The 13,201-nt window shown below is 44.0% G+C and overlaps 2 protein-coding genes across 2 annotated transcripts; one reads left to right on the forward strand and one right to left on the reverse strand.

Moving 5' to 3' along the window:
- Positions 1 to 4,640: 4,640 nt before the first annotated feature.
- Positions 4,641 to 5,254, reverse strand: LOC129620487 (non-secretory ribonuclease-like). Its single transcript, XM_055536299.1, has one exon. The coding sequence runs from the start codon at positions 5,252 to 5,254 to the stop codon at positions 4,778 to 4,780; it is 477 nt and encodes a 158-aa protein (XP_055392274.1). The 3' UTR covers positions 4,641 to 4,777.
- A 5,792-nt stretch (positions 5,255 to 11,046) lies between these two features.
- On the forward strand, positions 11,047 to 11,472 carry LOC129621933 (ribonuclease pancreatic-like). Its single transcript, XM_055538955.1, has one exon. It carries the CDS (start codon positions 11,047 to 11,049, stop codon positions 11,470 to 11,472), a length of 426 nt encoding a protein of 141 aa, XP_055394930.1.
- The last annotated feature ends 1,729 nt before the right edge of the window (positions 11,473 to 13,201 follow it).

The raw sequence follows: 13,201 nt of genomic DNA on the forward strand, positions 1-13,201 counted from the left end.
CATGGAGGGAAGGGCCTTCAGCACACCGTTGTGGCCGGAGGAACTCCTGAACAGTCAAAGCTGTGGAGGACCCTGTGGGTCAGAAGCTGGCCAAAATCTGGGGAAGGGGTAGAGGGTATTAAAGTAGATGAATGAATGTATTTATTTAATCCTCCACTTGATTTTGAATCTCTGTTTTTGAGATAACTGCTCACAATGAAAGAACTGTGGCAAAAGGCTCTCACATTTTGTTAAAAAGGAAATGAAGAATTCATTCTTTCTCATTATCAGTTGTCACTAAGGCTCTTGATTCCCCTCCAGACAAATTTCACCTTCCAGGTGAGACTGAATTTTTGATAAGTTCAGATTTGGTAATGTCCATATGGGGTGCCGTGGTTCGCATTTTTAACTCAGTGGAATATGTAAACAATTTGATCTACTCAGTATTCTTGTCCATTGTAATCACCCTGCTGTTCCCGTTCACTAAGTTCTCTCATGTCACCAGTTTTGAGTTCAATATACCTTGAAATACTAAGAATTTTGAAGTAGGCATTGTCCTTATGAAATTATTATAACTCAGACTTCAGACACAAGTAACATTTATCCATTTAAACAGTTATGTTTAATAACATAAGTAAAGTTTTAGTGTCAAAAAAGGCTGTGTTTCATAGGTAATTTGAACTGGGGATAAGAACAGGATTTCTGTGCTCTCTTCCCTACTCCTTGCCTCACTCTTTTTTATTTCTTCAAATTTTATTGAGATACAATTGACACACAGCACTACGTAAGTTTAAGGTGTACAGCACAATGATTTGACCTACAAACATGATGAAGTGATCATCACAATAAGTTTAGTGAACATTCGTTATCTCATATAGATGCAAAATTAAAGACAGAAAAAAATTGTCCTTTTTATGAGAACTGTTAGGATTTCCTCTCTTAACACCTTTCGTATGTAACATACAGCAGTGTTAATTGTCTTTATCATGTTGTGCATTACTGCTGTAACACTTACTTACCTTTTAATCTGAAAATAGTTTAACCTGAAGATGAAGATTGACTATCTTCATCCAATTCCTCTTCGCTCTCATCCCCTACCTCTGGTAACCACAAACCTAATCTCTTTCTATGAGTTTGTTTCATTTGTTTGTTTGTGAAGTATAATTGATCTACAGCACTGTTAGCTCTTGATACACAGCAGAGTGATTCAATATTTCTATACATTTCAAAATGGACACTGTGACATCTAGTTGTCATCTGTTACCAAAGATACTACATAATTTTTGACTATATTCCCCACACTGTAAATGTGTACATGAGACTCATATGTTTTATAACTAGAATTTTGTACATCTTAATCTCCCTTACCTGGCTCTTTCATTTCCTCACTGTACTCCCCTCTGGCAAACACCTGTTTGTTCTCTGTATCTATGACTCTGATTCTGTCTTGTGATGCTTGCTCATTTGCTGTTTAGATTCCCCATATAAGGGAAATCATACAGTATTTGTCTTTCACTCTCTGCTGTTTCACCAAACATAATACCCTCTAGGTTCATCCATGTTGTCACCATCTCTCTCCCTTATGTGATTCAAATGGAAACACAGTGTGTAAAATCTCAGTTCCAGACAAAAACCAATCACACGGTTTAGATCAGATTCCTCTCCTCTCACATCTCCTGACCTGACCCTGGGACCTTCTTGCTCTGATCTGAGGGTCATTTGAGACAACCCTCTTTGTACCCTCCAGAGGAACTTGCTTTGCAATGTTCCTGATGTTAGAACATAAAGCACAAGCAGTAACAATGTGAACTGCCCGTTCACTTCATGCTGGACCTTACAGTGTGTTACCACTAATGACTTTCACTCCTCCAAGACTTCTTTGAGACTGGGTACTATTGTGAGCATTTTACAAAATTGGAAATGGAGGCTTAGGAAAGAGAAGTGGACTCCAAGGAACGTGTCCTTGGAATATGCTGATGTGGACAATTAACTTTTCTAATAGTGGCCACCATGCTGCTGGCCTCAGGTTTAATGCAGCCAGATCTTGAATGTCTATCACAGAGGGTGGTGGAAGCCAAGCCACGGGTTCGTCATCACAGAGCACAGAATCTTCCTTGCTCTGTGTTGAATCCTCACGCCTCTTAGAAAAGATAAGCTACTTTTAAGCTTTAGGGCCACCACCTCCCTCTGACCCCAACCCAACCTTCAGCACAGGAAGTGGGGAAGCTGAGGAACAGGGAAATAGCAGGAAGAGGGTGGGGAAGCCTAAGGGCAGGAGGCAGAGTGTGGCCTCAGGGAGGGAGAACAATAGGGGCTTCATGAGAGGATGAAGGTACATTTTCCTGACAGGAGGAAGTCTCCTCTGTTCCCCTCTCCCTCCACTTTGAATCCTTCATTAAAATCTGATCATTTGAAGTTGAAAACATAATCCCAAATCTGCACTTTTTCTTCTGCTCTGTTGCCATTACCTTATCCCTTGCCTCTGGGATTTGGCCTGGGTAGCACAAGTTCCTGACTGTCCCACAGTTCCTGCACAGCTGGCAGACTCGTCTTCAGGTCACATTATTAGAGTATCTGACATGCTCCATTGGTACCCCATAAGAAATTGCTCTTTAGCTATCTTCACAGGTATGAAGTACTTGAGCCTCATTTATGTCTATCATTAATGCTCATGATTAAAATGCTCTTGTCCTGTGAAACTAATTTTTATTTTTCTAACATGACTAATCTATATTCATGTCAGGCCCTTTGAATGCTTTCTCTCGGTATGGCTATTCCCTTAGTTTCTGAATGACCAACTTCTCATATTGCTCAGAATATACTCCTTTTTGGATCCCTGACAACCACACTGCAGATTGATTTCTATGAACTAACTGAGACCCACTACAGGTGGCCTGCTGCGTGGATGTGAGACCCGTGGATGTGGAGGGCCAACAGTACTACCCTTTTTTAATAAGGTACTTGAGCATCTGTGAATTTTGATATCTTCTGGGATCAGGAACCAATTCCCTGAAGATACTGAGAGATGGCCGTACATTGTATTCCTCAGTATAGTTTTCCTCCCTGACACTTATCACCTGAAAAAAATAATTTTGAAAGTTGAATTCTTCTCAGTAGAATAGGCACCATAAGGGCAAGAGTGTATCTTTGTTTATATTGCATCCGCACAACCTTAGATAACTACCTAGAAGACAATACCTGCACATCGGTTATCTGCTGCATGAATGAAGGGATGAGTGATGGGAGGGGGAAGACGACACAAGGCAGAGAGTGATGGGGCAGCTGAGTTAACTGTTAGAGAGGCTGTGTCCATGTCTGGGAGGAGACACATGATCTGTAGAGACAAGAAGGTTCACTGCATCCTGCATCATGGCCAATGTGACTCCAGCCTTGCGGTATTCCAACTCCTTCTTCTGTTACTCCAAAGCATTTGGAAGAGTGAGATCATGTCTTTCCACTGTTTATTAACCTGAAGTCAGTGGTTTCTGCTGAACTCCAGAATTTTCCAAACCTAGGGTCTCCATGCAATAACTCCAACCGAGGAACAAATCTTCCAATGGCTTCTCCAGAGAAAATGCTCCAGTGCAGCTGGTGTGTGCAGTACTACCAAGAGCAAGAATGAATGATCATATGGGGGGTGGGAGGAAAGGAAATTACTATATATCTGGAGCTGGAAAAGGAGCTGATATAAAGGAAGTCAGAAACACCAGACTCAAGGACAGAGGTACAGATTTGATGACAAGCCACCTCTGTTTTATTCTGCGTGAAGTCCTGCAAAAGATTCAGCCTGTCTCCCAAGCAATCCCCTGAATGCTGCTCCTGACCCCAGTGTGTGAGGAGCTTTCCCTTCCTGCTCCTCACTGATTCCTGAGTGCAGCTCTGGGATGGAGGGAGAGTAGGGGCTGTCATTATCAGCCTCCTTTTCTGTCAGGCTATTTCCAGAGTCCTGGAGCCTGTGCCCCTTCCTGACCTGAATGTGAATGAGCCACTGACCCATCCTTGGGAGAGGGCCTCATTCCAGGTCTCCTTCCTGACCTTCTCCACAACATGACAGGCTGCTGCCTCCTCCAGGGCATAGAAGTTCTCAGAAAAGAGTGCCACCCCTTCTCCAGGTGGTACTAGAATCTGATCATGTACTACCCGAACACTTTATATCATTCCACATTAGACTCAAACTCTAGATCCACCCCTAGGATGACCATACATACCTGAAGATTTGATATACTTCTTTAAAAATGGATCTCTGAGCCTAAAATTTGCTTTATTCTTTTGGTCTTATCACAATTATGATATTCCCCTTTCTTTTCATTTTTACACCATATAGTTTACTGCTATCATTTAGTGTATGATTCTTCGATCAGAATAAAATACATTTGTTTCTAGTTACTGAGGACTCTGTGCCCCCTGATATTGAAATAGTCAGCTATGAATGGAAGCCTCAGTTTCCTGCCCTACAGCAGAAAGAAGGAAAAGTCTGCACAACTTCAAGACACAGGAACCTCTTATCCTCATGTCTCTCATTTTCCCACAAATGTCTGTTGAGAAGGAGAAACGCCTCTAGACCAGGATGTAGCCACACAACAGAAGGGCACAAGCAGACACACAGAGCCTTGTGTGTAATGTTGCAAAGTTTATTGTGGGTACATATGTAGCTTCAGCTGAGCAAAGCTTAAAGGGCACAGGGGGGCTGGGGCCATGAGGACTGATGTGGATATCCCGGGAAGATCGGGGGATAGGAATTGCAGCTATGACCATGGGGCTTGGCAGGTAAGCACAGGCCAAAGTGCTGACCTGAAATTTACATGATCTTATCCAAGTGAACTGGAACCACAGGGTAACTGGGACTGTCCCGAGGTGATCTCTTCTCACAGGCAATGATGAAGATCTTCTTTGCCGATGTCTGTCGGTAACTGCAGTTTGTGTAATTCGTTGCATTTCTTGTGAGGTTGCAGTCGGTTATAGGCACTTGGACTGAGCTATTATGGCAGTTCATCCTGCGTCGGTCAGAGCAGTTTATATTTTGGGTTTTACAAATACCAGCTACAAAAGCAAATGTTGTGTGGAGAAAAGTATTTCTATCTTTACATACCATTCTGTAACTGTTAACCACTCTCATTGCGGCATTGCATTGAGTGTAGACCATATTTAAGTGCTGAATCTCAAACCACTGAGCCCGTGTAAAATTATTAGGTGGGGCATGGAGTGAGATCACCATTCCCAAGAGCCCCAGCAGCAAAATGAGACGAAGCCGAGAATCCTGCTGTATTGGAACCATGTTTCCTGTGAAAAGAAGGGTATATTTTGCATCCCAGCAACTAATAGTACAGTCCCTCCTCACTCACCCAGCAGACCCCGGCTATCACTGTGTTTCTAGCTCCTTTTTCCTCACCCCAAAGTCTGTCCTGTGCCCTGGGCACTAACTTCAGCTCTAGGGCTCCTTGTCTTACCCAGTACCTCTGCTCTGGCTCCTGTGAGAACAGATCCAGCTGAATGTCCTGGGCTCAGGGGCAGCTGGTGTACCCCCATCCTTGGGACTGGAGATATAGAGCAGTCCCTGTGGGTGGGGCCAGCAGAAGCACGAGGGTTCTGAGTCTAGGGCATGAAGAAACCCGCAGACTGGCACAGGGCCCACTCATGCACTGAGTCTCTTTGTTTCATCATTTGCCAATCTGTGTGTCCCCAGGGACACACCACTGCTGCTTCTCTTGTAGGAAACCTAATTCTAGGCATCCTGTGCAGGGCACAGCTCTGCCACGGGGTCTGGACTTTCAGATAAAAAGTATCACTGGCTGCAGAATGGCCTTAGATTTTATAACTCAGGTTGGGGGCAACACATTGAAAGACTAAAGTACATAAAGGCAGGCCCAGTACTCAGCAAATAAGGGTCAGGGAGGCTTGTTTGCACAATAGGAACTCAGGTCTCCGTTTAATTTTTAGTAATCGTCCCAGTTCCCTCTCACCCAAATGTTCTTTATCTCTTCACCTGTCTGTGCTGGAAACTTGAGCTCTGAATTTCTCATTGCACAAAATCCTATAAGCAATTAGTTTGCATCTATGAGTTTCTGTTCTTGTTGTCTTTTTTTTTTTTTTTCCCCTGCTTCCCATGCACTGAATTCACTTTCTTTTGTTTTTACCCTGGCCTGATTTTTGCTCTCACTTCCTGTGAAGTAGCATAACCTTAAACACCTAAAAGAAAGTCTGTAAGATCTACCAGAGAATGAACATTTAGTATTATAGAGGGGATTCCAAGCTAGAACTTGAATTCTTGCATTCTTTTTAATCTGTGATATTTTCTACAAAACAGTCTGCCTTAGAGCCACCATTTATCTTTCTAGTACATTTCATTTCTCATTGTTAACAGGAAAAAACTTTTTTAATTTATAAAATGAGCATTAGTGGATATGACATTGCCTTCCTGGAACTATGGAAGTCATAGCATATAACTTGATGCATGAAACATACTCTTGGTCCTCAGAGAAGCAGAGAAAAATTATGGTACACCCATGATTTTATTACAGTGTGATAGAGGTAAAAACATTGTGTGAAGACATTTTTTGAGGGGCACTGCAGACAAAGGGATAGGAAGGTTTCCAGAAGAAATGTCCATTTGAGCAGGGTTATAAAGGATAAGTAGAGTTTAGAGACTTTAGGGAATAAATGAGCATTCTAGACTAAGAAGATGGTGTGGGACATTGTACAGACAGGGAAAGTGTATTAAGGTATGAAGAGCCTTCAGGTAAGAGATGTTAAATCTCTGGTCTAACCTCTAAGTTAGAAAACTAGATTACGTCCTTAAATGGTACTGTACAGTCTGCCATGAAAATTAATCCACGTTATTTTTTTTTACTGCCTTTCTATATTTCTGTCATCTAGAAATGCAATTATTTTACCATTGATGTCTTTAAGTAAACATTGACATAATGGTGACCCAGATAGGACTCAGTGCAGTGCTAATAGGATTCTGCCAGAAATCCCATTCTGCCTAAAATGCATTAATATCTTTTATCAGGAAACAAGTGTTTTTTTCCATGTATATTTTGTGAAAAGAATTTTCATGAGAGATGAGGATGTCAAAATGAATTAAATGTAGTTTAGCCCTTCTGTGATGCTGACAACCACCCTGGGTAGAGGGACCTGTACTTAAATGTCTATAATATGAACTAAAAATCATACACTGTGGTCACAGGGGATGCAGCTGGCTCAAAATTCTGCTCTGGATCGGCATATACAATTTTACAGTTAATACTGGGTTTTAGATATTCACTCTTCAAATTGGGATAATTCACATAAAAATCCGCATTCCTGTGTTATCTTTAAGAATTGGGAGATGTTGGTGCACTGAGTCTCTTACACCACAAGGGATCAACTAGAGAGGAATAGTCCCTGACTTTGGTGAAGGTGGCAATAGTTCAAGGGTTTTCACTCACTCTCTTACCTACTGATCACATCCTGTTCACTCAGATACTGCCCATCACGCTTGCTACAAGTGTCCTGAGAGGCGACTCACACAATATCATGACTGATTTGCAACCACACTCCCCACCTTTAAAATTGTACTTGGAGTACACTTCTATGATTTTCCTGATTGGTCTGTCCACAGTTTTCCACTTGTGCACCTTTACCTTACACTAAATCTCTTCACATAAATTTTAGTTGGTGAGTCTGCATATAGCTCAGTAACTGCCACTAATCAGTCAGTCAGTCAGTTCAGTCACTCAGTAATGTCTGACTCTTTGTGACCCCATGAACCACAGCACCCCAGGCCCCTCTGTCCATCACAACTCCTGGAGTTTACCCAAACTCATGTCCGTTGAGTCGGTGATGCCATCCAACCATCTCATCCTCTGTCGTCCCCCTCTCCTCCTGCCCTTAATCTATCCCAGTATCAGGGTCTTTTCAAATGAGTCAGCTCTTCGCATCAGGTGGCCAAAGTACTGGAGTTTCAGCTTCAGCATCAGTCCCTCCAATGAACCCAGGACTAATTTCCTTTGGGAGGGACTGGTTGGATCTCCTTGAAGTCCAAGGGACTCTCAAGAGTCTTCTCCAACACCACAGTTCAAAAGCATCAATTCTTTGGCACTCAGCTTTCTTTATAGTCTAACTCTCACATCCATACATAATTACTGGAAAAACCATAACCTTGACTAGACGGACCTTTGTTGATAAAGTAATGTCTCTGCTTTTTAATATGCTGTCTAGGTTGGTCATAACTTTCCTTTCAAGGAGTAAGTGTCTTTTAATTTCATGGCTGCAATCACCATCTGCAGTGATTTTGGAGCCCCCCAAAATAAAGTCAGCCATTGTTTCCACTGTTTCCCCATCTATTTGCCATGAAGTGATGGGACTGGATGCCATGATCTTAGTTTTCTGAATGTTGAGCTTTAAGCCAACTTTTTCACTTTCCTGTTTCACTTTCATCAGGAGGCTCTTTAGTTCTTCTTCACTTTCTGCCATAAGGGTGGTGTCATCTGCATATCTGAGGTTATTGATATTTCTCCCGGCAATCTTGATTCCAGCTTGTGCTTCTTCCAGCCTGTTTCTCATGATGTACTCTGCATAGAAGTTAAATAAGCAGGGTGCCACTAATCACAACTACTAATTTTAGGTAGTGTGCTTTTTCCTCTTGGTTGTTTTCAGAGAACTGGGTTAGTGTAACACTTCAAAGGGACCTTTTCCCCTCAACGTGAAGACACGTTTTTTCATGGAGAATAAATTTATAAACCTTTCTTTGTCCTGAGGCCTGCCACATACCCTCTTCAGAAAGTTAGGGTCAGGGACTTTGCTAGTGGTCCAGTGGCAAGAGTCCACACTCCCAGTGGGGCCCTGGTTCGATTCCTAGTAAGGGAACTAGATCCCGGGTGCCAAAACTAAGAGCTGGCACCACCAAATAAATTAAAAAAAAAAAAAAGTTGTGGTCAGGTAAAGGATCTTGATTTGAATCAGATCTATACTGCTTCTGAGAAGTGATATGCTCTACGTACTATTGACACTTGGCCACGTGGAACACACCAGAGGGTGGGCTACTTTAAGCCATAAGGCCAGTTATGCAGGGCCATGAACACAGGAAACTGTGAACTCTGTAAATAATAACATACTTGTCAGAACTATTGTGTGAATTAAACAAGAATAGCTAAGGATAGTAAAGTTAAAAAAGAGACAGTTCCTCTTTTCTTGGCTAATGATCAAGCAGAAGTTAAAGGATATTGAAATCTAGTTATGATATTACAACTCAATTTCCTGACTGCTGTTATCAGCTCTTGCCTTGTTGCTGAAATAGACAAAAGGCTTTTGAGGCTTATCTACCAAGGAGACCTATCAATGTAAGATCTATGAAATCTTACAGCTACAACTTGCAGCTGCCCCTCCCCCACCCTCATTAGCAGGTCTGCTAGCCTAGCTGATTTTGGAGTTCTGGAAGGTGTGTATATTGATTTCTTTCCTTCCCTTACTGAAATGCAGACCCAAGTCTCAGAAAACTTCTCACACAATAAGAACATTCACAAAAATTTAAATTGTGGAGAGAAAAACAATATAATCTTAACATAAAAGTGATTGAAAATTTTTTTTGCCTAAATTCACTAACAAGTGTTTTTCAGAAAAATTAGATTTAATTGGATTAACAAATCACAAAGGGAAACTCAATTTGAAAACAAAATATTTCTCCCTACCTGAACATGCATAAGCCATAGGGTACACAGAAAATCACACATGGACTCATACATACAAGCAATGCTTTATTAGGGCTTGAAAGACAGAAAATGACTGAACTGAAAGAGATCTCTAGTCTATAATCTTCACTTTAGAGATGAGTAGGATGGGGTGATTGGCCTGCCTCCAAGAGCAAGTTTGTGAAAGACAGGCACCAAACTACATGTTTCTTTCTTCATATTTGTAGGGATGTCATAGGTACCCTGTGTGATGCTGATAAAGATTCTGGGTGTGAAATAGTAAACATGAAATGAGTCCCATGAAGCAGTCTGTTTAAGATCATTGACAGATCTGAGAGTTTTCCAAATGGCCTTCCCCTTATGGTCTGGGAAGAAAATGTCCATAATATAATTCCTATAGGATTAGAGGAAAGAGGGAAGGCAATGAAGGTTCCATTTCTGCTAGGAATATCCACCGCTGAGAGGGACATATCTGTCTCCATGGATGTCATCTGCTCTGCAAAAGCCCTGCCCTGAGACTCTCAGGTATTCAAGAAAGGAATCGGCATATTAGACCCAGAAACAGGAACCTGACACCCAGTCCTTACTCCTTACACATAGAGAAGCCAGAGTCTTTATTCTGCCTCCATGAGGCAGAGGACTAGGAGAGGGAAACATGAAGTTCACTCTCTTAGAACTGAGCACACCCACTTTCTTTTAAACAAAATTTAAAACAGGCATAAGTAATTTAAGAAAGTAGAAATATTTTCTAAGATGCAAGGCATATAGATTGTCAATTACCCTTCAAGCTCACCCACTGGAGGGAAGATTTGGCAGAAACACCTGCTTCATTCATAAGCTGCGGAATCAGGAGGCTGATATATGCAAACACTTCAGAGATATATCTTTAGGTTAACTACTCGAGTAAGGAGAAAAATCACCAGAGAGTTAGACCCATTAAGGCGTGAGTGGGTGAAAGGCACCTTCTTTCTTGGCAAGTCCTTCTCTTCTCTCCTCATCACTTTCTCAGAGAAAAGAAGTGGGGGTGGGGTGGGGGGGGCGGCAGTGAAGTGGAAAGGGGATGTGAGAACAGTAATTTCTGTGAGTACAAGAGTAAGCATAGCTAGGGGCCTGTCTACAATGCAAGAGATGCAGGTTTGATCCCTGGGTTGTGAAGATTCCCCTGGCAATCCACTCCAGTATTCTTGCTTGGATAATCCCATAAAAAGAGGAACCTGGAGGGCTATATAGTCCACGGGGGTTACAAAAGAGTTGGACACTTAGTGACTATAAAACAACAGGGGCCATCAGGAACATTAAGTGTTTGGGCCAAGAGTTCTTAGAAATAGTTATCTTGAGGGAAAGGGACCATAGCCTGCTCCTTGACCCCAGCCTTCCTTGACCTGCTTTCACAGGGAACATGAATCTGACGTGGACCCTTCTCCTCCTCCTCCTGCTGGAGCTAACTGTCTTCGCTTCAGGCCTGTCCTTCTCAAGACGGCACATAGATAACCCCAGGTCATGGGTTCCTGGGGGACAGCACCGATACTGCGATGTGATGATGAGGCGACGGTGGCTGATCCACAGGGGTAGATGCAAGCAGATCAACACCTTCATTCACGAGGATCTGGCCACCATAGCAGATTTCTGCACAACTCCAGCTGTGCCCTGTACCAGCAGCAGCTCCTTGCTGAGCTGCCACAACAGCTCTCACGACATCAGCGTCACAGACTGCTTTGCCAAGGCAGGAGCCCGGCCGCCCTACTGCCACTACCAAAAGAAGGAGTCCATCAGGCCCATCTGTGTGGGCTGTAAGAACGGGGCCCCTGTTCACCTGGATAGCTAGGTTCCTCCCAGCTCTGACATGGGAAGCCGATTGCACTCTACACCTCCGGAGCTTTGAGGCTCTGCCAAAGTCTTCCCTGTAAATGTTTCTCTTGCCTGAGGATCCCTTATTTTTCCCAGTCACGAGAATCTCTCTCCCCTAGCCTCTCCCCAAACCCTCACTCCACACCCGACCCTTGTTTTTCTTCTTGACTGAGCGGCGGGGGGTCCGCAGGGCATGTGGGATCTTACTTATCTCAGCAAAAATGGAAGCTGAGCCCCGGTATTGGGAGCGGAGTCTTAACCACTGGACCACCAGAAAAGTCTCCCCATGGTGTAGGTTTTTGGGTGTAGCACAAGATGCTGGTGGGGAGAGTTGGGGCGCACGGAGGTCGCAGGGAGTAAGCCCTTTTAGCTCATAAAAGGCATCTACCCTGGAAAAGCCTTGCTGCCACGGAGCGGCTACACAAGCCCGGCTGGCTGGGCTGACTTGCTCACAGGCAACTCTAAAAGGAACTCCCGATGGCGCCGGCCAAGAGCAGCCCCTAGTTGCCCGACTCGCAGGGTCCTCCTGCCGGGCCTTCAGCTCCTTTCTTCCCAATGGATTCCTGCGGAGGGGATTCGGGACTACTCCGCTTCCTTTACAGAAACAAATAGCTGATGCGCGGGACACAGCCCGTGAAGAAGCCGCTGCCTGGAGGAGAGGTGGCCGAGCCGGGCGACTGCACACCGCGCGGTCCCTTCGGCGTCTCCTGCCGGTGGCCTCGGCCGCCTCAACTGGCCCGCAGGGGGCGCCGAGCCACCCCAGTCCCGGGGTCAGTTAATCAGTTCAGTCGCTCAGTCGTGTCGGACTCTTTGCGACCCCATGGACTGCAGCACGCCAGGCTTCCCTGGTCATCACCAACTCCTGGAACTTACTAAAACTTATGTCCATCCCGTCGGTGATGCCATCCAACCATCTCATTCTCTGTTGTCCCCTTCTCCCACCTTCAATCTTTCCCAGCATCAGGGTCTTTTCAAATGAGTCAGTTGTTTGTATCAGGTGGCCAAAGTATTGGAGTTTCAGCTTCAGCATTAGTCCTCCAATGAGTACTCAGGACTAATTTCCTTTAGGATAGACTTGTTGGATCTCCTGGCAGTTCAAGGGACTGTCAAGAGTCTTCTCCAACACCACAGTTCAAAAATATCAATTCTTCGGTGCTCAGCTTTCCAACTCTCACATCCATACATGACTACTGAAAAAAACCATAGCTTTGACTAGATGGACCTTTGTTGGCAATGTAATGTCTCTGCTTTTTAATATGCTGTCTAGGTTGGTCACGGAGAAGGCAATGGCACCCCACTCCAGTACTCTTGCCTGGAAAATCCCATGGAGGGAGGAGCCTAGTGGGCTACAGTCCATGGGATCACTGAGAGTCGGACACTACTGAGCGACTTCACTTTCACTTTTCACTCTTATGCATTGGAGAAGGAAATGGCAACCCACTCCAGTGTTCTTGCCTTGAGAATCCCAGGGACAGGGGAGCCGGGTGGGCTGCCGATTATGGGGTCATACAGAGTCGGACAAGACTGAAGCTACTTAGCAGCAGCAGCAGCAGGTTGGTCATAGCTTTTCTTCAGAGGAGCAACTGTCTTTTAATTTCATGGCTGCAGTCAACATCTGCAGTGATTTTGGAGCCAAAAAAAAAAAGTCATCGTTTCCATTGTTTCCCCATCTATTTGCCATGAAGTGATGGAGGTGGATGCCATGA

The sequence above is a fragment of the Bubalus kerabau genome, chromosome 10 (assembly GCF_029407905.1).
Source record: "Bubalus kerabau isolate K-KA32 ecotype Philippines breed swamp buffalo chromosome 10, PCC_UOA_SB_1v2, whole genome shotgun sequence".
Lineage (NCBI taxonomy): Eukaryota > Metazoa > Chordata > Mammalia > Artiodactyla > Bovidae > Bubalus > Bubalus kerabau.